Source organism: Amphibalanus amphitrite, unplaced genomic scaffold (genome assembly GCF_019059575.1).
Source record: "Amphibalanus amphitrite isolate SeventyFive unplaced genomic scaffold, NRLGWU_Aamphi_draft 001407F_arrow, whole genome shotgun sequence".
NCBI classification, from domain to species: domain Eukaryota; kingdom Metazoa; phylum Arthropoda; class Thecostraca; order Balanomorpha; family Balanidae; genus Amphibalanus; species Amphibalanus amphitrite.
Genome location: NW_024882900.1, coordinates 63,005 through 87,881, shown reverse-complemented (window position 1 = coordinate 87,881; position 24,877 = coordinate 63,005). Strand labels below are relative to the sequence as shown.

General features: G+C 47.3%; 1 protein-coding gene across 1 annotated transcript in view; it reads right to left on the bottom strand.

Annotated features, from left to right (window-relative positions):
* LOC122372848 (CD109 antigen-like) overlaps positions 1-24,877 on the bottom strand; it is a 66,506-nt gene that overhangs the window by 24,419 nt on the left and 17,210 nt on the right. Inside the window, exons 4-15 of the mRNA XM_043350477.1 lie at positions 19,741-19,811; positions 15,303-15,354; positions 13,635-13,765; positions 12,460-12,648; positions 12,032-12,124; positions 11,698-11,829; positions 10,923-11,426; positions 5,482-5,682; positions 4,294-4,481; positions 1,889-2,049; positions 1,250-1,357; positions 751-870 (exon numbers count right to left, since the gene is read on the bottom strand). Of these exons, the coding sequence (XP_043206412.1) occupies positions 751-870; positions 1,250-1,357; positions 1,889-2,049; positions 4,294-4,481; positions 5,482-5,682; positions 10,923-11,426; positions 11,698-11,829; positions 12,032-12,124; positions 12,460-12,648; positions 13,635-13,765; positions 15,303-15,354; positions 19,741-19,811 (1,950 nt within the window). The remainder of the gene's footprint in view (positions 1-750; positions 871-1,249; positions 1,358-1,888; positions 2,050-4,293; positions 4,482-5,481; positions 5,683-10,922; positions 11,427-11,697; positions 11,830-12,031; positions 12,125-12,459; positions 12,649-13,634; positions 13,766-15,302; positions 15,355-19,740; positions 19,812-24,877) is intronic.

Below are 24,877 nucleotides of genomic sequence, written 5' to 3'. Positions count from 1 at the left end.
TCTCTCTCTCTCTCTCTCTCTCTCTCTCTCTCTCTCTCTCTCTCTCTCACTCACTCACTCACTCACTCACTCACTCACTCACTCACTCACTCACTCACTCACTCACTCACTCACTCACTCACTCACTCACTCACTCACTCACTCACTCACTCACTCACTCACTCACTCACTCACTCACTCACTCACTCACTCACTCACTCACTCACTCACTCACTCACTCACTCACTCACTCACTCACTCACTCACTCACTCACTCACTCACTCACTCACTCACTCACTCACTCACTCACTCACTCACTCACTCACTCACTCACTCACTCACTCACTCACTCACTCACTCACTCACTCACTCACTCACTCACTCACTCACTCACTCACTCACTCACTCACTCACTCACTCACTCACTCACTCACTCACTCACTCACTCACTCACTCACTCACTCACTCACTCACTCACTCACTCACTCACTCACTCACTCACTCACTCACTCACTCACTCACTCACTCACTCACTCACTCACTCACTCACTCACTCACTCACTCACTCACTCACTCACTCACTCACTCACTCACTCACTCACTCACTCACTCACTCACTCACTCACTCACTCACTCACTCACTCACTCACTCACTCACTCACTCACTCTTTCTCTCTCTCTGTCTCTCTCCCTCTCTCTCTCTCTCTCTCTCTCTCTCTCTCTCTCTCTCTCTCTCTCTCACCCTATCCTCCCCTCCCTCCCTCCCTCACCGATGTTTTTCAGCATCCAGGCCCAGTCGCCGGCGCCGAAGTCGAAGATGTCGGCGAAGGTAGAGCGTCTCCGGATGCGGAACCTCCGCTCCTCTTCCTCCTTAGTGACGTCAGGTGTGCCTGCGTCACACGTCACAAAGTGACGTCATACAGCGGTCTGGTGTGACGGTTCTGACGATGACGAGAATGGTGATTGGGTCGATGAGATACACGCTAAGAGTGGGAGGTCGTTAGATAATTCCGGTAACTTACCTATTGCATATAAATAAAAATCAACCAAGTCCATGTCAGTTTTGCCAGGCTATTTATATGTTACCTACCTCGGCATGACAATGAAGTTCGTCGTTAGTTGTCCGAGGAAGATTTACCAGGCCAAAAGATATCACACATTTTAATAGTGTCATATCTACAAACTAAGGTAATCTTTCTCTGCAATTCGTTGGCTCTATGCCATCGTAAATGCTTTGGTAAAACCAGACTGTCGATTCGGTGCACTCACAGCCGATTTCGTCCGAGTGGTCGCCGCAGTCGCTGACTCCGTCGCAGCGGCGGGTGACGTTATAGCATCCCCGGGAGAGGCAACGGGCCTCCCCCTCGAAACAGTCCTCTGGGGGACAGAACAGAGGTTATAGCATCCGCGGGAGAGACAGCGGGCCTCCTCAGTCAAACAGTCCCCTGGGGGACAGAGCAGAGGTTATAATATGGATATCGGGATATTGATATATTCGGGAGAGACAGCGGGCATCGCCTTAGAGACAGTCCCGTGGGGAACAGAACAGAGGTTATTACATTCTCGGGAGAGACAGTTTTAGCATATTTATGGTTTTACCCATCGCTTATGCTCCCGTCCTTTCATGTGCCCCTGACATGTGTTCGCCACCTCTCGTCCCTTCTCCGAACCAATATTGTACTTTGAGATACTCTGAACCCTGTAGCCGGGCACACTAACCCCAGATATGCCCTGACTTGAGTGACTCTCCATTGACTTATAAATGTAGCCTTACATTGACCTGTGCGCGATTCTCCACCGACCTCTGTGACTAGTGACCCCCAGCTGACCTGTGCGCCCCTCTACTGACTTGTGTGATCCCAACTGACCCCCGTGACCCTCAGATGACCTCCCTGACCCACCACTGACCTGTGCCCGGCACCGACTCGACCCGTGCGTCGGTGAAGACCACCAGTCCGGCGAGTGCGAACGACGAGTTGGCGTCGATGCCGTAGTCGGGTGTGACGTAATACTCAGAGCTGACGGGCCGACTGCCGTCCCGCCAGCGCCAGACAGCTCGGTGGACGGCTCTGGGCAGCAGGGGAGGGGCGGGGATGGTGAGAGACAGCTCAGGAAACAGCTCAGTCGACCGCTCCGGGCAGGGGAGGGGCACAGGTGGTGGAACATGCACGTTGCACACTAGACATAAGACAGCTCGTGGACCATGGCGATTGGTCGGCGAAAACAATACACGGCCCGAAAAACAACTCCGGACGAAGGATGCAGGGGGAACTTTGGTAAACAAGCCATAAATGTGGCTTAACAAATCCTTCCTTCATACGAAAAACCATAGCGTGTCGACCACAAGCTGAACTTACAAATTAAGCAGAGTGAAGTACCTCACTTCAAAGTTTAAACATAAATTTCTTTCAGGGTAGGTACCTTTCAGTGGTAAGACTTAAGCTCTCGAAGAAATGTTTTTCATGACACAAACATGGTACTTTGAAGATCACGTTTGACAGCAGGGTTGTGCTCGACTCAAAAATATTTGCCGACTCGACTCATCATTCAACTTCAGAAAGCCCTGACTCAACTCTGACTCAAACAAGGAGCTGATTTTTTCCTTTGACTCGACTCATGACTCAAGCGGCTCAATGAAAATATTAGTCCCCAGTAAACATGCCGACGTCGGCCCGACGTCGGCCGACGTCGGGGTGACGTCGGCAACTCGGCACCGGCATGCCGACGTCGGCCCGACGTCGGTCCAACCTCGGCACGACGTCGGCTGGATGTCGGATATGCCCGCATGTTCCGACGTCCAGCCGAGGTCCAGCCGACGTCGGGCCGACGTCGGACCGAGATCAATTGCTGAGGTCCAGCCGACGTCGGGCCGACGTCGGGACGACATCGGCCGCTGTTTTGACCGTTAAAATAATTTAAAATACATGTTTCATGTTTCATAAAGAGCCTCTGTTTTCAAAATATCCTCAGGAAACTCAAATCTTCCTCCACGCCGCAACCCCCTGATCCGGACTGGACGGGAAACTTTATCCCATTTCGGATTACCCGTAAGCCGAGCTCGCCCGTGCCGGGTGCGGTGAGGAGTGCTTGGGGGCTGCTCGGCCTATCCTTTGGTCAGGCTCAGCCCCGGCAACTCACCAGGGCCGGTCCCAGTTCATATAGAAAGGCCAGTCGGCAAGTGTCACTTTGCCAAAGTGCCACTTAATTATCAAAGGGACACTTTGGGAAACGTTGGTGCAGGTGTGTAAGAGTGGCTATATCAATCCATTGTGGGGTCGCCCTTTCCAATAAGTGTCACGTAACAGCAATGGGACCAGGGACTCTATATGAACTGGACCCAGGGTGCTCGCCAAGAAGACCAATGTCTCCATCCTATGATCCTTCCGGCTCCGAAATGGTCTTGTCAGACCGAAAGGGCATAACCCAACAAAACAAACCGGATTAGTTAGCTGGCTGAGTGGTGTAGTGGTTAGCGCACTAGCCTTGCGTTTGAATGGCACGGGGTTCGAATCCCAACGCCGGCCGATGCTTTTGGCGTGTTGTCCCAGTAAACATGCCAACGTCGGCGACTGGGGGGCTCGAATCCCGCCGCCGGTTGATATTTTTGGCGCGTTGTCCCAATAAACATGCCGACGTCGGCCCCCGTCGGTCCAACGACAAACGATCTCGTCAACCTCGGCAAACGATCTCGGCCCGACGTCGGCTCGACGTCGGCTGGACTTCGGCTGGACGTCGGAACATGCGGGCATATCCGATGTCCAGCCGATGTCGGGCCGAGGTTGAACCGACGTTGGGCCGACGTCGGCCCGAGCCTCGGCCCGACGTCGGGCCGACGTCGTCATGTTTACTGGGTCGACTCAAACTTGACTCAAATTTTTGTTGAGTCAAGTGAGTTGACTCAAAATTGACTCAGATAAAAAAGTTGTTGAGCGGGGGGGGGGGGGGATGAAAAAAAAAATCCGGCAGCAGGGCCAGGGCTAAGTTGTTAAACGGGGGGGGGGAATGAAAATATATTGCTTCTAGAAAGTTGAGTCAGCTGACTCATGTTCCTAAATGTTTGACTCAACTCAATGTCAAAAGTTATTTTACTGACTCAACTCTGACTCAACGCCTTAATATTTTTGTCCGACTCAACTCTGACTTAACTCAACAGCTCAACAATTCATCCGACTCGACTCAAATCTGACTCATTTGAGTCAGAGTTGAGTCAAATTTCTGACTCGACTCATGAGTCAAGCACAACCCTGCACGTTTGACAGCGTGCTCCATCTCAACTGGGTGTGCTCCACTGACTACGGGTGTGCTCCACTGACCTGGGCGTGTTCTCGAACGAGTGCAGGCTGGCGAGCACCGAGGCGCGGCTCAGCTCGTGCTCCGCCTGCACGCTGTACAGGTAGCCCCTCATCGAGTTGGTACAGAAGGTGGCGCCCGGAGTGCTCCACATGCCCAGCTCCACCGTGTTCTTCGAGTGGTCCTTGTGCTGGTTCAGCACCAGCTTCGTCTGGGGAGCCGGACGCGAGTTGGGGCAGGGACGCGTACGCGTTAGGCTGGCTTATGGACCACAGAGGCATTGGTTCAGCGAAACGTACGGACGGGCAGATCGGTGGCTCTGAGGGCTAAGGGTTTTTTTTTTTTTTGGGGGGGGGGGAACTGGCTACTCGTTAATGGGGCGGGCTAAAGACCTTTCTAAGAGGCCGGCCAAAGGCAAGGCAGAATGAGTAGGCATGTCACAGGTCGACTGGATGGACCGATTCATCCTTGCCAGATCGGACATGAGAGGTGACCTTTATTATAGGTGAGTCTTTACGGATGCAGTTAAGATTAACAAATGATGGATTGTTTCTTTTGAATAGCTCTGGAAAGTCCCACTTACACTTTGCTAATGACGAATATAAAGAAGCTGATCATTGGAGCAATAGAAATGCCGCGTCATGACCGCTACAAACACCGTACCTGAATGATCTGCAAATTGTAGTGTTTACAGTGAGGCGTAACACCAATGAACAGGGATTAAGTCGCGGGCCGATGTCAGTAACACATGAACTAACTGCGAAGTTGTCTGCACTTCTCTTCATTGGTATACATCGTAGGGCCACCAGCGGACACATCAAATAAGGGTAAAGTGCAACGTGACCATACACCTGGCAAGGGCCTCAGATATTGATAGGGCAGGCTGTGTCGCTGTCCCGGTTGAAGAGCATAAAGACAAGAAGCGGCTGTTTACTTTTTACCCATCAGCGTCAGCTGACCACTCACCCCGACCCCGTGAAGGTCACAAGACTTCTCACCCCCCCCCTCTTCCCCCCGGTTGATGTCACTTGACTATTCACCCATCCCCGACTAATGTCACCTCACTACTCACTCTGCAGATCTTGCGGAGGTCACATGATCATTCACCCTGCCCCTATGGAGGTCACATGACCCCCAACCCCATCCCGACGCTGTTGATATCACGTGGCCCAATCCATCCTACCCCTGCTGACGTCACGTGATGCACTCACCCTGCCGCGGTTGATGCCCTCCACGGGCACCTGGACCGAGTCGGTGACCACCTCTCCGGCGTCGGTCACGTGATAGACGACCAGTCGGAAGCTGGGGGCCATCTCGGCCGACACGGGCACGGAGGTGGTGGTGACGGTCGGCCCGCCCGAGTCCCGCACAGGGACGCGGTCCCCGTGGATCACCAGGTTCTTGCTCACTACCTGGGCAAAGGGTGGGGACGGTCACTTTCTGGCCGATAGGCACGGTCGCTACCCGGGTAAAAGGTGAAGACGGTCAGCATCAGGTCAAACGGCGGGGAGGGTCACCACTTGTCCCCGTCGTCGAGTTCTGCTTCGTATCGATCAGCCATTACCTTGTTTTTTTTTTTTTTACAAGTTTTCTAGCTTCAATGTTTATTGTTTATCGACGGAGTCGGAAATATTACCTATATCAACTGGCCTAGCATGGCCAATTACCATGCCCTAACTTGTACGCTGTGTTGTCACAGCCCGCAGCCCCGGGAAGATAATTGATAATACGGAGAAAGCAAAAACCGAGAAGAGATTGGATAGAAGTATGCATATAACATTTTTCAAGAATAGTTGAGAGTAAAAGACTGTTATGGATCTCAGAGACTAGCATAACAAACAAGCTGAGTGTGAAATTGATAAATAACGCACCTGCGTAGAAATTCCGTATCTCCGTTTTCCGGGGTCGTTAGGACTGTCCCATTTACAAACCTGTCCGTTCCATTAGCCCCGCTGACCTCCAGCGTCAGTGCTGTGTCCTGACATTGAGGTGACCTTGAAATCGGCCCCCTCCCCTCACAGGTCAGGGCAGGCCGGGTGGCCGGGCGGCGGCGGGGCGCTTCGGCTGAGCAGTGAGCACGTGGGGCGTCAAAGTAAACAGCTACCAGGGCCTCGTTTCATAAAAGGAATAATTTACGGCTTTCCGTCAATTATGCCAGATTTGGCGTATTTGATGCCAATTCGGTTTCACAAAGCCGAAGACCGGAGTAATTCACGCCATCGAAATTACGGAGCATCGTTTACGGCAAATGCTCGATTCCGGACCAATCGACGCCATTTGCAAGGCCCTATATACCAGGTAGGGTCGTCCGGCGACTCTACCTGATCGTGACGTCAGCTCGTGACGTCATCTGGGGGCAAGTCTTGAAGTCCCGTTTAAGTCCTATGCAAATGGGCGATTTTTGAAGCGCTGTAGAACAACCTCTGCTAAAGCTAGCACAAAACTAAGTGCATCATCGGAAAGCCGAGACATTTTTCTTCGAATTATCTAAGAATTGTTTTTCACTAAACCCATTAGTTTTTCCAAAAATGCGTAAAAAAAGCCCCCATGCCTCCGCAGCCTCCCTTTCGCCGGCCGCCACGCCGCCGCGGTAGTGTAGTGGTTAGGATGCTTGCGCCGTAATCCAAAGATCGTGCGTTCGAATCTAGGCGCGGGTCGTACTTAAATCGAAATTGCAAGCAGAATATGTGTTTTTTCTTGATAAATCACTAATATTACAGCTAACCGTTCATAAAACTATCGATAACAATTGACTGGAAACCCAAAATATAGAATACATTCTAATAAAACAAATTCAAATATGGCGGCCGTTGCGCCAGGCTCCGCCCCCGACTCCGCCCCTTCGTGTGACGTCATCTGTGCACTTGGACACACAGGGAGATAGGGGACGACATGGGCCTGGCCATTTGGGTTTCATAAAACGACGTAATTGACGCCAAATATTTTATCAAGCTCTTGATATCAGTGGTGTAAACTACGCACAAAAATGTTGCGTGATTTTGAATTAATGCGAAGATTCGAAGCTAATTTTTAATATATTTTATAATGTTGAGCCCGGTGAGGAAGAAAGAACAGCCAAAATGAGAAAAACAAACTGCAAATCTTCTGTACCAGTCGCTTTTTGTGGCCACTATCGGAATTTTGTTTATTCGCCGCGCCGCGCCACTTTCGTAGTTAGGCACTTCTGCTTAGCTGGCTTTCTGCTGTTTTTAATATATTGTTTTAATAAAAGATGGTCATCAATATCAATTTTGTTTTTTCATAAATAATTTTTAAGATTTAAATTCAACATAATTGCTTTATAATTTCTCGTAAAAAAATAAGTGTTGACATGAAATTGTAATTTGTAGGACGCTTGATGAATTACGGTAACTACGCAAATGTGCTTCGTTACGGAGGTGTAAACAATTCCAGGGCCTCGTTTCATAAAAGGAATAATTTACGGCTTTCCGTCAATTATGCCAGATTTGGCGTATTTGATGCCAATTCGGTTTCACAAAGCCGAAGACCGGAGTAATTCACGCCATCGAAATTACGGAGCATCGTTTACGGCAAATGCTCGATTCCGGACCAATCGACGCCATTTGGGTTTCATAAAACGACGTAATTGACGCCAAATATTTTATCAAGCTCTTGATATCAGTGGTGTAAACTACGCACAAAAATGTTGCGTGATTTTGAATTAATGCGAAGATTCGAAGCTAATTTTTAATATATTTTATAATGTTGAGCCCGGTGAGGAAGAAAGAACAGCCAAAATGAGAAAAACAAACTGCAAATCTTCTGTACCAGTCGCTTTTTGTGGCCACTATCGGAATTTTGTTTATTCGCCGCGCCGCGCCACTTTCGTAGTTAGGCACTTCTGCTTAGCTGGCTTTCTGCTGTTTTTAATATATTGTTTTAATAAAAGATGGTCATCAATATCAATTTTGTTTTTTCATAAATAATTTTTAAGATTTAAATTCAACATAATTGCTTTATAATTTCTCGTAAAAAAATAAGTGTTGACATGAAATTGTAATTTGTAGGACGCTTGATAAATTACGGTAACTACGCAAATGTGCTTCGTTACGGAGGTGTAAACAATTCCAGTTGTGGCTTTGTGAAACGGCTTCATTTGCGCTCCGTAGTTTGAAAGGGTGTGAATTACGGAAAGGTGTAAGTTACGGCAGAGTTTTATGAAACGAGGCCCAGTTGTGGCTTTGTGAAACGGCTTCATTTGCGCTCCGTAGTTTGAAAGGGTGTGAATTACGGAAAGGTGTAAGTTACGGCAGAGTTTTATGAAACGAGGCCCAGGTGTATGACTGGCACGGTGTGTTTGTAGACAGGTGCAATGGATACCCCAACCACCGTGTACATAAACTCAACACTGGGCTGGTCATCTGCATAGTAAACAATGGTGTAAACATGTGAACCATATGCCACGGTGACGGATGACACCGGCGATGGCGAGACCACGAAATACCAAATAAATTTTGTAAACGATTTGCTGATTCAATTTTCAAATGAATAATGACAGTGTCATTCAAGGAATAAAGTAGGGGCATTCCACGTCAAATCGAACAAAAATCGGCTGTTTTGCACCTTACCATCAGCGATTTCATTATAAATTTGTGAGCGAGTTCCTGTGTCTCCCCGAACATTACATTGATGTTTTTTGCAAATTCTGACCACAGGTCTTCTAAATATAGGGCATCGAAATTTTACAAAATGTTGCATCTTTATATTTTTGAACGACCATAACTTTGGTTGTACTTTTTTGATTTGTATGAAATAAACCTTACTGTTTAGTTAATTTCTTAAGCATTTGTTTAGAATTGCACCTACTTAAATATATGACCTTGAAATTTGCTTAACTCTGTTCTTAACCACAAAAATTGAAATAGCAAAAAACACGTCACCTTCGATTTGGCTAATTTTCATATATTTTATTGCCTACCATATTCTTAACAACCTGTGAAAAAATTAGAGTGGGCCATTCATAAGTTTTGAAGAAAATGGCACCTATACAAACGTATGTTAGCACGCGCAGTGGAGGGGGAAGAGTGAATTTCGCCCCACACCTCCTGTTTTTCGCCAATATCTCATAGTATTAATGCGAAATTAATTATAGCTACCTGTCCAAAATTGAATTGCACATCTCATCGTGCAAGCAAGAAGAAAATCGGTTCACAACTGGTCTAGTAATAGCGGTGTAAAGTGAACATCCTGTCGCCGCGGCGACGCGGCGACTCGGCAGCCGGCGCCGACCGCTTGCCGCCGCCTGAATTGTAGACTGTGCCGGGACGGAACGGAACGGTTCCGTCTTTACATCGCGCTCCTTACCGCTGATTACGTTCGATTCGCGTCAAATTTAGTGAGAAGACTAAGAAATGTACAGGCAATCTTATGGTGTTAGAATTTTTAAATCAGTTGGAAAAAAATTGAAATATGAACGTGTAAACACAAAATTGTGATTGCTGCGTTTCCCGCGTCGGCCGATCCCGCCTCAGCCGGCGACATGTTACTCTTAGCAGGTCTCTAACTGCCATATTTATTATTGGATTAACTAGAAATGCCCCATACATACTCAAAAATGTATATTCTTTCGAATTGTGAAGATAAAAAGACGTGAAGATATCGTTGCGTGATAATGTTTTCGTTGAATTTTTGGCTTCATGATGCATTTCCACACGGCTCAAAATTCACCGCAAAATACCGTTTGCCTGAGACACTTTTACTATGGATCTTGAATGCTTGACTACGATGACTATGTATTTCCATTCTCGCAGAGTTTGGGATATCACTAATCAGCAATCATTCATTTCAGAAAGTGTACACAAGCAAGCATGTTTTGACTCTATCTTTCAAGGTCACGCGCGGTTGCGTGATGTTGATGCATGAAAACGGCGTTTGCCGCGAGAGTTATGAATGGCCCACTCCAATTTTTTTCACAGATGGTTAGGAACATTGTGACGGACATAATATGTAAAAATTACCCGAATCGAAGGTGACGTGTTTTTTGCTATTTAAATTTTTCTGTTTTAATTCAAGGTCAAATGCACTTCAAGGTCACTTCAATTTAATTTTATAATTAAAAATCAAAGCCTTATCAATTGCCTACAAGACCCTGTTAATATCATTTTGATACCAGAAAATGAACCAGAGTTATAGACATTTAAAAAATTGATGTGTGGCATTTTTGGCTATATTCGATGACCTATATCTCAGCGATACTTTATCAAATTTCGAAAATATTATACGTAACTCAGTTTTGAACCATGCCCAGTCTGCCTACAAATTTTCAGAAAAATCGAAGGAGATGACGGATTTCGGTGTTTGATTTGACGTGGAATGCCCCAGTAGCTGACGCCTAGCTGGGACAATTCTATTGCACTCATGTATTCAGTAATTATGGACTTAGGCAGCCCGCAGAACGCTGTTTATCATCCAAATCGAAAAAAAAACTTCCAATAAAAACGCTTTGTTTTTCAGTGAAGTAGGAAAGACCAGAAGCATGAAAAAAATTATTGAGCTCCATACGTTTCAGTGACCTACCCGTATAACCTAAATGTAAATATGTCCACAGTCTCTTGTAGAACGCACAACTGGATCACTAGGCACAGTGGCCCCCCAATGTTTATTTCAGTTCGGCAAGGCCGGGCGCACTCACCAGCAGGTAGAAGTAGCTCATGGGGAAGTTGGAGCGCACGTGGAAGACGGCGTACTCTCCGATGTCGGTGCGCCGGTTGGAGGTCTCCACGGAGAGCACGCTGCGGGTGGTCGAGTGGTACGGCTGCAGCTGCAGGCCCGCTGAGGCGGTCACGCCGTCCGCGCCGCTGTAGGTGGCCGTCAGCTGGAGTGTGCCGCCGCGCGGCGGCGTGTCCAGCTGGAAGCGGTAGAGGCCGGTGGCGCGGTACTCTGACCAGCGGTGCTGCTGCAGGTACTGCTCGGTCAGAGTCTCCAGGTAGCGTCGCTCGGCCTCCAGCAGCGGCCGCTCGGCGTCCCCGTCCGGCCGCCAGAAGGTACCGTTCCTCCACAGGGTCTGCTGGCGCACCTCGGCCTCACTGGGCACGCGGATCACGCCCGCAGAGTCTCCCGAGGAGCGGATCTCGAGCGCCGACTCGCGCAGCTGGTCAGGGGTCAGCGGCGCCTGGTCGTGGTACGTCACCAGCACCTGCAAAGGACAGCGGGAGGGATGACATGGCGGGAGAGAAACGACGACGTCGTGGCAGGAGAGTGAGAAACAGAGGTGCCGGTGGCAGGACAGGAGACAAAGAGTGGCATGGCGCAAATGATCATTATCATCTGAAACTCATTTGAACATGATATTACAGTAATGCTAGTCGAACTTTTGAACATGACACTAGCAATGCTATTTAGTCGAATTGTTATTTGTTAGCTGTAACTTGCATCGGCCAATTCATTACCTATTGTGTTGTCATTACCTGTCCATGAAAGGGCATCCCTGGTTTGTACTGCTGCGGCGCGACGCCCAAAAACTGGACGGAGATCGACGAGTTGATGAGCTTCGAGTTGCAGAAACCGACTTGGGTGATGTTTAGCCAGTAGTCGTTTACCTGAAAACGATGCAACCGATATCAGTTGATTGCAAATGGAAGCATGGGTTTAGGCATAACGTCGCTATGTAGTTGAAGCTATTGGCGCTAGCTTTTGCCCAATTGAATATACCTAATATAATACAAAATAAGGTAGGCATATGGATACAAATGCATTGTTACCTATGACTACTGTTAATTGCTTCAACCACTATCAGCTGACCTTGACGACGACTTTGACCTCGGCGCCGTCCAGTCGGGTGATGGCTCCGTTCAGAGAGGTCATCGGGAACGAGAAGGACGCCCCGCCGTAGAACTGTGGACAGAGACGGAGAGCAGCTCATTCATGAGAAAGAAGAAATGGCAAAGTTTTTTATGTAGATCGGTTGATACTCAGAAGTGAATGTAACCTCCGAACAATCGTTTCGAGAAAAGGTTTTATTAGTGCGGCCAATCAATGAACCAATTATGCAATCCAAAGATAAAAGATTACTTTTACGCACTTTTAGTGGCCTTTTGATGCATAAAGGTCCACTTTTATGCAATTCTAGGATTGCTGAAAGAGGCTTTTTATACATTCATAAGATAATGTCACTTGAGATAGATCGATGACCTGACCCCTGCGCGCTCGGCCCCCGGGGCGCCACTGACCCTGACGACGCGCTGGGTGTCGACCAGTTTGAACTCTCGCTCGGCCTCGGTGGCCGGCTGGCCGGGCCGGGCCCACAGCTCCAGTGTGGCGTTACCGCGCACACTCTTGTCGTTGGTATAGCCGGCGGAGAAGTCGCCCGTGATGTTATCGTCCGAGAGCAGGAAGTATGTGGGCGTCCACACAAACGTCTGCGGACAGGGCAGGTCAGTAGGCGGGACTGGCAGCAAAACAGTGTGTGGACGGCTAGACATGAAGTGGAAGCCCTCACTCCACTAGAACATTCATGGATGCTGAGCCAACTATGCCATATCATCACGTAAAAGTCCATGACATGAGCCGGCGGTCAGGACACTGGGAATACCCATATGTTAGCAGTTGGGGAGCGATGCAACTTCTGTGGACATTTTCATCAGGTACTTGAGCAGCCGATAAGCCAGCTTCCGAAGAACTGAGCTGGGGCAGTTGTTTTTCTCCTTGTGCTGACGTTGGCACTTGGCCAAACAATAATTTACCATGACAATGGGCAGGGACCTCATTAAAACGGATGCAATATGCATTCCTCTCCGTCTCCCTTTCATACATACATAACTGTCCATACAAACACAACACAGACACACCTGAGCACCCCGTGTGCCCTGTGCGGCCCCTGGATCACTGCCCCTGCGCCTGGAGCGCTCGACCTTGGGGAGATGGGGCAACCCTCGGCGGACGCCCTGCCTATGAGTGTCCCCGACCGGTGGCCCCTCACACCCTCTGACCGATAAATACCAGAGCGGGCCCGATGGCCGCTCCCTCACCGCGGCACTGAAGGCGACATGTCGGTGCCGGGACCACGGCGATTATCAGGACAAGCTCAGGTGATGGGTGCGGCACTGGGCACATTATGCCGGGGGCACGACTACGAAGAAAAACACGAAGCCCGAGGGGATAGCAGGTCTACAGATGGCCTTGATAGCAGGAAACAATTTTTGCGTTACGTAACTTTAGCGCCATGACGTTTTCAATTTTTACACCAGATTTGTGTGTAAAAAGAACTGATTGAAAATGCTATAAAATGTGCACCAGTTTAAATATTATTTCCTATAAACGTTTAAAATAAAATAAAATAAAATAAAATAATGTTTTGAATATTTTGAATAAAACACCCATGTACGAGTACGTGTCCTTTACCGACCTCCCACTGCTGGGTGCGCATCTTGGTCATCCTCATGAACTTCTCCTCGATCTGTCCTCGGACGCTGACGCGGATCTTCCACCACCCTCCCTTTCCGATGCCCGGCAGCTGGAAGCTGAGAGCCACCACCCCTGCACGGAGGGGCACGGGGGTCAGTGAGACAGTGAGGATGCACTAAAGGTCAACCAACGGCGTTCGCTTGGTGTCATTGATATGTCACCGTTATATTTTATTTGTAAAGTGACATGCATGAGGCTAGATATCACCGAGGCAGACTGCAGAGTGGTTTGATGACTAGGGAAAATTAGGGGAGAGTGGTGCAGGAGGCCCCCCCTTAAGCTCAGTTGCTATTTTTAGACAACTGATAATATTTAAGAGCTAACGTGTGCATGCGCTGTGAGCATGCATCATTTTCCCATACATATTTGCATTCAAAATGAATCTAGGGGGTACACAAACCGTAAACTTTAACATTTTGGAAAAAGTTGCAAAAGGGCCTCTTACACTATGGGTATGGTAAGACGCCCCCCCCCCCCCTCGGGCGTTTAACAAGGCAAGTCGACTTGTAAAAGACGTTTTGCGAACACAGCTGCAAGGCCTTTTATTTCGAAAAGCTAAGCAAATACGGTGTTATCGAAACCAATAACACTTCCAAAGCGCTCGAACGAAATGCGAAAACTAGCACAACCAAACGCTGATGACCAACGAAAATTGTACCTATTACCTCTAGAAAAAGAAACAGAAAAAAAGAAACAAAAACAAACTCCTTGAAAAAAGAATGCCACGCCTGCCGCAGGTGCAGGCGTTTTAGCATCGGGGGCGTTTTTATCGGGGGGGGGGGCGTTTTATAATCCTCGAAGGGAGGGCCTCTTAAAAAAATGCAGTGTTTTAACGTCACAATATTTATGGTTTATGAGACATTTGCAGCGCAACAGAACATGGTCTATTCTGAAGCTAACATGTGACAATTTCGATGAGATAAGATTGCATTTGATAGTCATTGTTTTTTCAGATATATAAGGGTGATAAAGATGCATATATCTAGCAAGTAAAGGGGCAAAAACAGAAACAGGCTTACCAAAAGTCGCTGCGACGCACCTGATACCTCAGGTTTCGTGAGTTGTTGTTTCAAGAGGGCTTCTGCTTTACAAGAACATTAAAAAATAAATAACATTATTGGTTTGGTAAAAAAAGCGATGGGGCCTCTTACCGACCCTGGGCGTCTTACACGGATCTCCCCTATCACTTTTCAGCAGGTCGTGCTGCTTTACAAAGACGATTGGACCGCTGGCTCGTATTAGGCATGTTAGTCGCGACTAGCTTTGAACTTGGCAGACGAGCCACACAGACATCCACGGTCAATGCATTTAGATACGTTCAACTCATGTATAGTCGACTACAGACAGAATGATGTTCCACTCCTCAGAAGCTATCAGTTGACCGGAGCGCTAAGTTGTGCGGTTCATCACGGAATTAAGCGTGTCGATTGTGAGCATTGGGACAAAGCTGTAATTTGTGAACTCAGCCCGTGTGATGCGGCACAGCCTACCACTCCAGGCAAATAATTGCCTGTGAAAAGTGGAACATCATTCTGTATAGTCGACTATACCCGAAAACTGATGGTAAGATTTAAGAAGCTACAAGGCGTGACCTAAAGGGCCGACTTACCGTTGTTGGACGACTGCGAGGGCCATCGTCTCATAACGTATCCATCACTGTCCTGTCAAGCAAAACAATGCACACATAACTCAATGCTCCAAAAGTTGATGGAATAACCCGCGCCCCGTAGGATCGGCGGACCCTACCACCCGTAAGGGGAGGGGGCCGTTTCGGGCTTCGGTCCCCTAAGATCTCGGAAATTTACCGGCCGATTTTCAAAATTCAAACGGTGTTCGATAGCCCCACCCGGGGACTACCTTGTGACCAAATTTCATTGACCTAGGTCAAACCGATGAGGTCACAGGTCAGGTCAAAGGTCAGATTTTCACCGTTCACAGGCATTTCAAGAAATGTGTTGTGAAATCGAGTAAATTGGTAAGTTATTGAAAACCGTCGATAGTACATTGTTCGTCAAACACATACTTCTCTATCTGAGGTCACTGATACCAGGTCAAGTCACAGAGGTCAGGTCACTGGGGGTCACAATATGAAAGTGTCGTGTGATACATGTTTTATGGTCCATTTTACATGACAAATGCGATAATGTGGGTCAGGCAGCCTTTGGGGCCAGCTTAGGTCACGTTTTGGTGAAGGTCAGGTCCAGGTCAGGTCAAATTAGGCCAAATTTCAAAGTTGATATTTTTTTGCATAAAATGGGTATTCATTCGATGCAGCTCGTCACGCGGAGTCCAATGATGGTCTTTGTTTTGCCCTACGTGGTCTAAAATTGCCAAAAATTGAGTTTAAAAATTTGACGTCATCATTTTTGAACACTTTTTTTGCTATAACTTGGCAAAAAAAAACGAGATATCGATCTGAAATTTAGTATGTAGATATAAGACGGTAGGTACTATCACATATATTCCGGTTTTTTCGAAACTCAAAAAACTTTTTGGATTTTTTGGCTAATATATCCAGAAAATTGCATTTTTGATTTTTGGAGGTCAAAACTCATAAATTTTAAAAATCCGAGATAGCAGTCTTGTAGCCCTGTCAATTCTACACCTTAAACGTCTGATCATTTTTCTGTGTCTTCAAAGCTGTAGGCCTGACAGCTCTTCTCGCGAAGGTCTTTTTTCGGTCGAAAATGGCAGAACATGACGTCATTCTGACGTCATTTGTGGCCATCCTATCATAGCCTCTAGAACACTTTTTGGTCATAATGTGTAAAATTGATGCCCGGAGGCGTCCTGAAAGTTTGGTGGCGATATCTCCAGCCGTCTAGGAGATATCGACGGAAAAGGACAGGGAGGCCGTTTCGGCCCCCCCCCCCTGCGGGGGCCGGGGCGCGGGTTAATGCTAATGCTATTTTTGCTATCAGCGAAACATGTTTTTCATACTTCATCCATGACTCGTACATTACAAAAAAAGACTGTAGCGTTTTTGGAAAGCATTGCAAGATCTGGCAGGAAATTTCAGTCACGTGATACGCTTATCTATAGGTTGATATCAGGTTTCATAAAGCCTTGCTTCCAGTAATAGGCATGAGAGCAGTTAGTTATATAACGGGCACCGGTTGTTCCTCGGTGCCACCTCACGATGGCATTCCTCGGGTCACCAATCCCTTCTTTCTCCATCTCCCAGGTCTTACACATTGTCTCTGCGGAAAGTCCCATGACCAGCACCGGGCGAGCGTCCTACTCACTCCCTGCTCCCGACCGCACCGGCAGCCGTTTCCAGTTTTACCACAGATCGGCACAGTCCGAGTGGCATGAGCTTATCCCATACACTCCGGAGCTTATCTGCTATTTATGGTTTTAGATTCATTATTCAGTGGGCAAGAGCATAAGCTCATTATAGATGTCCTTTCAAAGCATGCTAATCGGGCACCAGACAAATTGGGCAACTATTCTTTTATGAACGGTTGGAGCTAGACGAACCTCACGATAACATGTTCACCACTAAACTTATTGGACGATATTTAGGGGTTCAATTTAATACATTGTTATGAAACATACGATTTATTGATTGCTAAACTGATGCAGAATGCTCGTATACATGCATGTCCTTTGGTCAAGGAAAATAATGCATGGCCGAGTGAAATATGTATTCTATTCATACTCCTCTCGTACCGTTTCACAAGGATTGCAGCGCGCTGACAATATCAACTGATGCAGTTTGACGAATTACTACTCCGGGTGCCGTCAGAGCAATAGCTAACCCTACGGTACACAAATTTCCATCACAAGCGCAATGCAGATGCAGATCATCAGACCTGGCCCGACCGAGGATGGTGGAGGTAGGGGACGGCCGTCTCGGCCGCGTCTGCCTCTAGGCCAGGTTGGGCAGACAGATTGCATCTGCCGGTTTGTTGCTGCGGGCTGGGGAAGGCCTGGCCTGGCCGGCGGCGCCAAAGTCGCTCGCAGAAAGCCCTGACCGGCCGGCGACCGGTACCGACCGTGTCACGGTCTTACTCAGAGCAGACGGTGACGTGGAACCGGGCATTGACTCAAAACGGGCTCAGAGCTAAAACGGGAGGTGATATTCTCATTGTCAAGTGACGTCAGATGAAAGCATGGTGTGTAGGAGTTAAATTTGCGCTAAATGGTCATTTTCAAGAAAGACTGGGATACGTGGGTCGGTGAGGGAAGGCTTATGATCAGGACAAGATCAGGTCACCCTCTGAGCATATAAAGAGAATGTCGTCACGTGACATCAGCTCATCGTTCCTCACCTGACCCCACTACACTTTGTGCTATATCGAGGCTTGGAGAAGATCTGATTGACAACTGCACGGGTTGCGGAACAATTTGGTAAATCCCTGATAGAGGAAAAGGGGTTCCCATGCATGGTCGGCAAAAATATAACTCAGGGCTTTAAATCGAAGTAATGGACCAATGCAATTAATTGTTTATGTTTACGCAGGCAGATGCGGGCCAGTCCCGTGACCCGGCTGCTAGTTCGCACCGGTACAGTCCGGTCCACCTGTATCTCCGGGGGCGATTTGGCTCACTGAGGCCGACGTGAGGGGTGGCGCCGGTATAGGTGGCCAGCGCGGGGCGGATTAATCTGGATCACACGCGGCGCCAGCTCAGCCCCGTCTGCACGGGCCGGCTGATTACGGGGCTCCTGGAACGGGCCCGGAGATCCCGGGACTCGGCGGAGCCGTGACGTCTGCTCCGGCCAAACAGCTGACCGGGCCACTCCTCGGGGTGGTCGGGGCCAGGCGAGAATTCACGCCAGATCAGCAATCCGAAAGTCAATTCATGATGAACCAACTTTTGAGTACTTTTGTGACGCCAGCTTTGACGTCTGTACACTGCACATACATAAATGAAGCGATGTCTGTGGTGTCTATGCAATATACATACGTTTTGTTTTCATGTCACCTGCAGTCTGCCCCTTTAGGCTGCATTCCAATCAACATTTTGCGAATGAGTTCACCACTGGCATTTCGGACCGTTGGTAACGTTTCTAATTTGACTATGCCCCCGCAGACCAACGAGTAAGGCTGCCGGCGAGTAGGGCTGCCAGCGAGTAGTAGACGGGAAACCCCGGTCACTCCACTCAGCTCCCTAATTCACCGGGCGTGGCCCCATGTCATGCAATGCAGTGAACTTCAGCGCAGGCCCTCCGAGAGCATCCCCACCCCGCACCCATCCCCATGTTCACCTTCAGATTACCATGAGCACGTGCCGCGTCGCACTGTCTACGTCACAACAAGCGTACTTACGTCACGTCGAATGCAATGTTTAAATCAAATAACTGGTGAGGGCCACTATACACTCTCTTGTGCTTTACTGCGCAGCCATGACTCAGCTCGCTGATCTATGAGACAGTGGCTGACCGCCGCGCCTGTGTTGTGAATGCATAAGGCGAACTGAGCGTCCAGTGACGTTTGTACACAATTCGTCCGGCGGGCCGAGCGGCGGAGAATCCGACGCAGGGCCCGTGGCGGTGGCCTGCTTCCACTCCCCTGTCACGTTTCTACATTTTAATCATTCCATCAAAACATCCCATACCTTGCATGAAATATGAAAATTCCGTCCCTCAATGCCGGAAACAATACATTTATACATGATTTTTAACCATGCCTTATTCATTTGAATGAAAAATCAGTCTCATGGCCAAAGATACGCTATCACAATAAACCGAACCAAAATGAGTGAGCAAGTATCATGACTAGAGGCGCGACCCGAAGCTGTTTCTATCGGGTGCAGGGCCGGCGTCGTGGAAGAGATTGGTTGTAAGCTGCACCAAACCCATCCTCATGGATGTGGTCCGCAGCAGTCAGCATTGACGTGGAGTGACCAGCTTTATGCTATGATCCAATTCAATCATAGCAAACGACCGCCTTTGACCAAAACTGAGAGCATTTTAGTGACCCAATGTAACCCTATGTCGGGTCGAATAACGGTGATTTTGGGGGAGATAGGGGTGATCCATCATCGTATACTATCAACAACAATCCGCATGCATGCATGCATCACTCTTCCAATGGACTTACCAGAACGTACACGTCGATTGGATCATCAAACGGTTTGAGATCCGTGCGCAGCATGACGATGCGGAAGTGAACTGAAAAATGAAAACAAACGTCATGAATAGTGGTAATCAGCCTAAGAAATCTACAAAATGCGAGTGACAATACAACGGTGATATTTTTATTTTTGATCAGCCGGATTACATGCAAGGTCATTCGGATATTTGGGTATTTATTACTTTTGTATATTTTGTAACGGAAAATTTGTATGTGCGGTTGATTATAGAATGATGTTCCACTCCTCAAAAACTATGAGTTGACCGGAACGCCAACTTGTTCCGCTTTCTTCGCAATTAAGCGTATCTATGGTGAGCGTTGGGTCACAACACTAAACTGCGTCACCCAGCCCGTGTGATGCGGCACAGCCTACCAATCCAGGCAACTGGCCTTCTGTGAAAAGTGGAACATCATTCTGTACAAAGGTGGAGCTTTTCCAGGGAAGTTGGTGGGGCAAAAAGTCGTCAAGCCCACAATGTCCGATTATAAAGTTGAATAAAATACCACACTGAATCAATTCCTATCATTACAGACATATTATTTTGCATTAAACAGACATTTCAAAGCTCTTCAATGCGAAAAAGATAAATTTGCAAAGCAACAAAGTCTTAGAAATCAGCTAAAGTTGGTGGGGCAAAGCGCTTATTGGTGGGGCAAAATACCAAGTTGGTGGGGCAGCCGCCCCACCAACTGTATAGGAAGCTCCGCCCCTGATTCTGTAGTCAACTGTACAATGTACTGTACGGGGCATTCCACGTCAAATCGAACAAAAATCGGCTGTTTTGCACCTTACCATCAGCGATTTCATTATAAATTTGTGAGCGAGTTCCTGCGTCGCTCCGAACATTATACATTGATGTTTTTTGCACATTCTGACCACAGGTCTTCTAAATAAAGGGCATCGAATTTTTACAAAATGTTGCATCTTTATATTTTTGAACGACCATAACTTTGGTTGTACTTGTTTGATTTGAATGAAATAAACCTTACTGTTTAGGTAATTTCTTAAGCATTTGTTTAGAATTACACCTACTTAAATATATGACCTTGAAATTTGCTCAACTCTGTTCTTAAGCACAAAAATTGAAATAGCAAAAAACACGTCACCTTCGATTTGGCTAATTTTCATATATTTTATTGCCTACCATATTCTTAACAACCTGTGAAAAAATTAGAGTGGGCCATTCATAAGTTTTGAAGAAAATGGCACATATGCAAACGTATGTTAGCACGCGCAGTGGAGGCGGAAGAGTGACTTTCGCCCCACCCCTCCTGTTTTTCGCCAATATCTCGTAGTATTAATGCGAAATTAATTATGGCTACCTGTCCAAAATTGAATTGCACATCTCATCGTGCAAGCAAGAAGAAAATCAGTTCACAACTGGTCTAGTAATAGCGGTGTAAAGTGAACATCCTGTCGCCGCGGCGACGCGGCGACTCGGCAGCCGGCGCCGACCGCTAGCCGCCGCCTGAATTGTAGACTGTGCCGGGACGGAACGGAACGGTTCCGTCTTTACATCGCGCTCCTTACCGCTGATTACGTTCGATTCGCGTCAAATTTTGTGAAAGACTAAGAAATGTACAGGCAATCTTATGGTGTAAGAGTTTTGAAAATCGATTGGTAAACAATTGAAATATGAACGTGTAAACACAAAATTGTGATTGCTGCGTTTCCCGCGTCGGCCGATCCCGCCTCAGCCGGCGACATGTTACTCTTAGCAGGTCTCTAACTGCCATATTTATTATTGGATTAACTAGAAATTCCCCATTCATACTCAAAAATGTATATTCTTTCGTATAGTGAAGATAAAAAGACGTGAAGATATCGTTGCGTGATAATGTTTTCGTTGAATTTTTGGCTTCATGATGCATTTCCACACGGCTCAAAATTCACCGCAAAATACCGTTTGCCTGAGACACTTTTACTATGGAACTTGAATGCTTGACTACGATGACTATGTATTTCCATTCTCGCAGAGTTTGGGATATCACTAATCAGCAATCATTCATTTCAGAAAGTGTACACAAGCAAGCATGTCTTGACTCTGTCTTTCAAGGTCACGCGCGGTTGCGTGATGTTGATGCATGAAAACGGCGTTTGCCGCGAGAGTTATGAATGGCCCACTCCAATTTTTTCACAGATGGTTAGGAACATTGTGACGGACATAATATGTAAAAATTACCCGAATCGAAGGTGACGTGTTTTTTGCTATTTAAAATTTTCTGTTTTAATTCAAGGTTAAATGCATTTCAAGGTCACTTCAATTTAACCCGCGCTCGGCTGGGGGTCCTGGATTTCCACGCCCTGCTGGGGGGTGTTTGAACACCCCCCCCCTTGTAACTCGGCTCCTGGGCCACGTAGCGATACGCGGAAGGCGGCGTTCGAAAGAGCGTCAAAAATGATGACGAAATCACTTAGGTCAATTTTTTGGTCAGGTCAAAGGTCAGGTCACCAGAGGTCATTGAAGGCAAAATTTCGCCGATTTCCAGGTCGAATGTCGAAAATTTCCAAGAAGCCAACGCATAACTCGGGAACCAATAGAGCTACAGCGCCGCGGAAAAGCGCATTCGATAGCCCTATTAACGCCCTTTCTGAGTAATTCTCTCAGATTTGACCTAACGTCAACGGTTTTGCCTGCAGGGGGCAAAAACTGCAAAAATAGCCGATTTTTTCGGAAAGTTTTTCTGCAATAACTTTTGACCCAAGCCTTGTACGAGCTTACTTTTACCGGCATCGTGTTCCTCTCGTCAAGACGCATCGAATGAACTATAATTTGACCTTGAAAGGTCAACTTGAAAATTTGACCTCAGGTCAAGGTCATGACCTGACCGGAAAGGGTCATGTTGCATATCAGTCGATCCGTATCGTCGAGCTGAACACATCTAAGGCGTTTTCATCGCTCTAGCATGCCTCTATCAAAAGTTATTTGCGAAAAACTGTTAGATACCATTCGTGACCTAAGATGACCTCAGGGCATAAACAAGGGTCACGGACACCATTTTCATGTTCAGTGTGTCTAAACCACTTGTAATTCGGTGTTTGGGAGTGTTTATAATGTCTTTCGTCCAAAAGAGGCGCATTTCAATTTTCTCCCATTGTCTTATAATGGGGAGGTCGCAAAATTGACCTGACCTTAGGTCATCGATATCAAAATTCTGAGGTAAACATTTTGTACATGCTATTGCCCTTAGCAATCGCTGAAAGTTTCAAAGCGATCGGTCACTCGGTGTAGCTATGACAGACATTGAAAGTTTTTATGAGGTGAGGTCACTTCAAGTGACCTGGTGACCTGACCTTGAATGACCTTGGTCTGAAATTTTCACAACATGTGTAGAATTGATGTATGATAAGGTGTACCAAAAACGGCGGCGCTCCGCGCCGCCGTTTTTGAGATATTCGCGAAAAACCACAAGGAGGGGTGTTCAAACACCCCCCCCCCCCCAGCAGGGCGCGGGTTAATTTTATAATTAAAAATCAAAGCCATATCAATTGCCTACAAGACCCTGTTAATATCATAACATAACATAACATATATTACAATGTAACAACAGGCTACAGGAGCCCAACAAGGTTACAAGGATGAAATACACAGTGATGTACACATTCATGCACACTGAACAAGATTTACATGACAATGAATGCAATGAGTGTATCCTAACAACGAAACCTATCAGAGTTGTCTACGTCTTCAATGGTGTCAAAGACCGCACCACGCTCCGTAAAATACAAATCCACGTTATGTTTGAATTTGTTAAGGGAGGAACTATCAATAACCCAAGGAGGTAAGCTATTCCACATATCAATGACGCGGTTAGTAAAAAAGGATTGCCTTAAACGCGTTTTTGAAAATTTCTTTACCAATTTACATCCATGTCCTCTTGTAGAGTTCGAACTTATCGTGAATAAGCTCTTAAAATCTAGCTTATCAATACCTCTATCAGGGGCGGATCTAGGATTTCGATAGGGTGGGGGCAGTCAAGCACAGGGGCGGCACATTTTCTGCCTACGGGGGGCGGCATTCATAGGGTCTGTGCCAGTCCAGCGGAAAAAACGACCTTGACGGCCGTCACGAGACGCAGCGATTGGTATTCAAAATTAAGGTCTCAGGTCAACTGGTCACCTCTGAGGTCAGGTCAATTACCTTAACCCGCGCCCGGCTGGGGGTCCTGGATTTCCACGCCCTGCTGGGGGGGGGGGTGTTTGAACACCCCCCCTTGTAACTCGGCTCCTGGGCCACGTAGCGATACGCGGAAGGCGGCGTTCGAAAGAGCGTCAAAAATAATGACGAAATCACTTCGGTCAATTTTTTGGTCAGGTCAAAGGTCAGGTCACCAGAGGTCATTGAAGGCAAAATTTCGCCGATTTTCAGGTCGAATGTCGAAAATTTCCAAGAAGCCAACGCATAACTCGGGAACCAATAGAGCTACAGCGCCGCGGAAAAGCGCATTCGATAGCCCTATTAACGCCCTTTCTGAGTAATTCTCTCAGATTTGACCTAACGTCAACGGTTTTGCCTGCAGGGGGCAAAAACTGCAAAAATAGCCGATTTTTTTCGGAAACAGTTTTTCTGCAATAACTTTTGACCCAAGCCTTGTACGAGCTTACTTTTACCGGCATCGTGTTCCTCTCGTCAAGACGCATCGAATGAACTATAACTTGACCTTGAAAGGTCAACTTGAAAATTTGACCTCAGGTCAAGGTCATGACCTGACCGGAAAGGGTCATGTTGCATATCAGTCGATCCGTATCGTCGAGCTTAACACATCTAAGGCGTTTTCATCGCTCTAGCATGCCTCTATCAAAAGTTATTTGCGAAAAACTGTTAGATACCATTCGTGACCTAAGATGACCTCAGGGCATAAACAAGGGTCACGGACACCATTTGCATGTTCAGTGTGTCTAAACCACTTGTAATTCGGTGTTTGGGAGTGTTTATAATGTCTTTCGTCCAAAAGAGGCGCATTTCAATTTTCTCCCATTGACTTATAATGGGGAGGTCGCAAAATTGACCTGACCTTAGGTCATCGATATCAAAATTCTGAGATATACATTTTGTACATGCTATTACTCTTAGCAATCGCTGAAAGTTTCAAAGCGATCGGT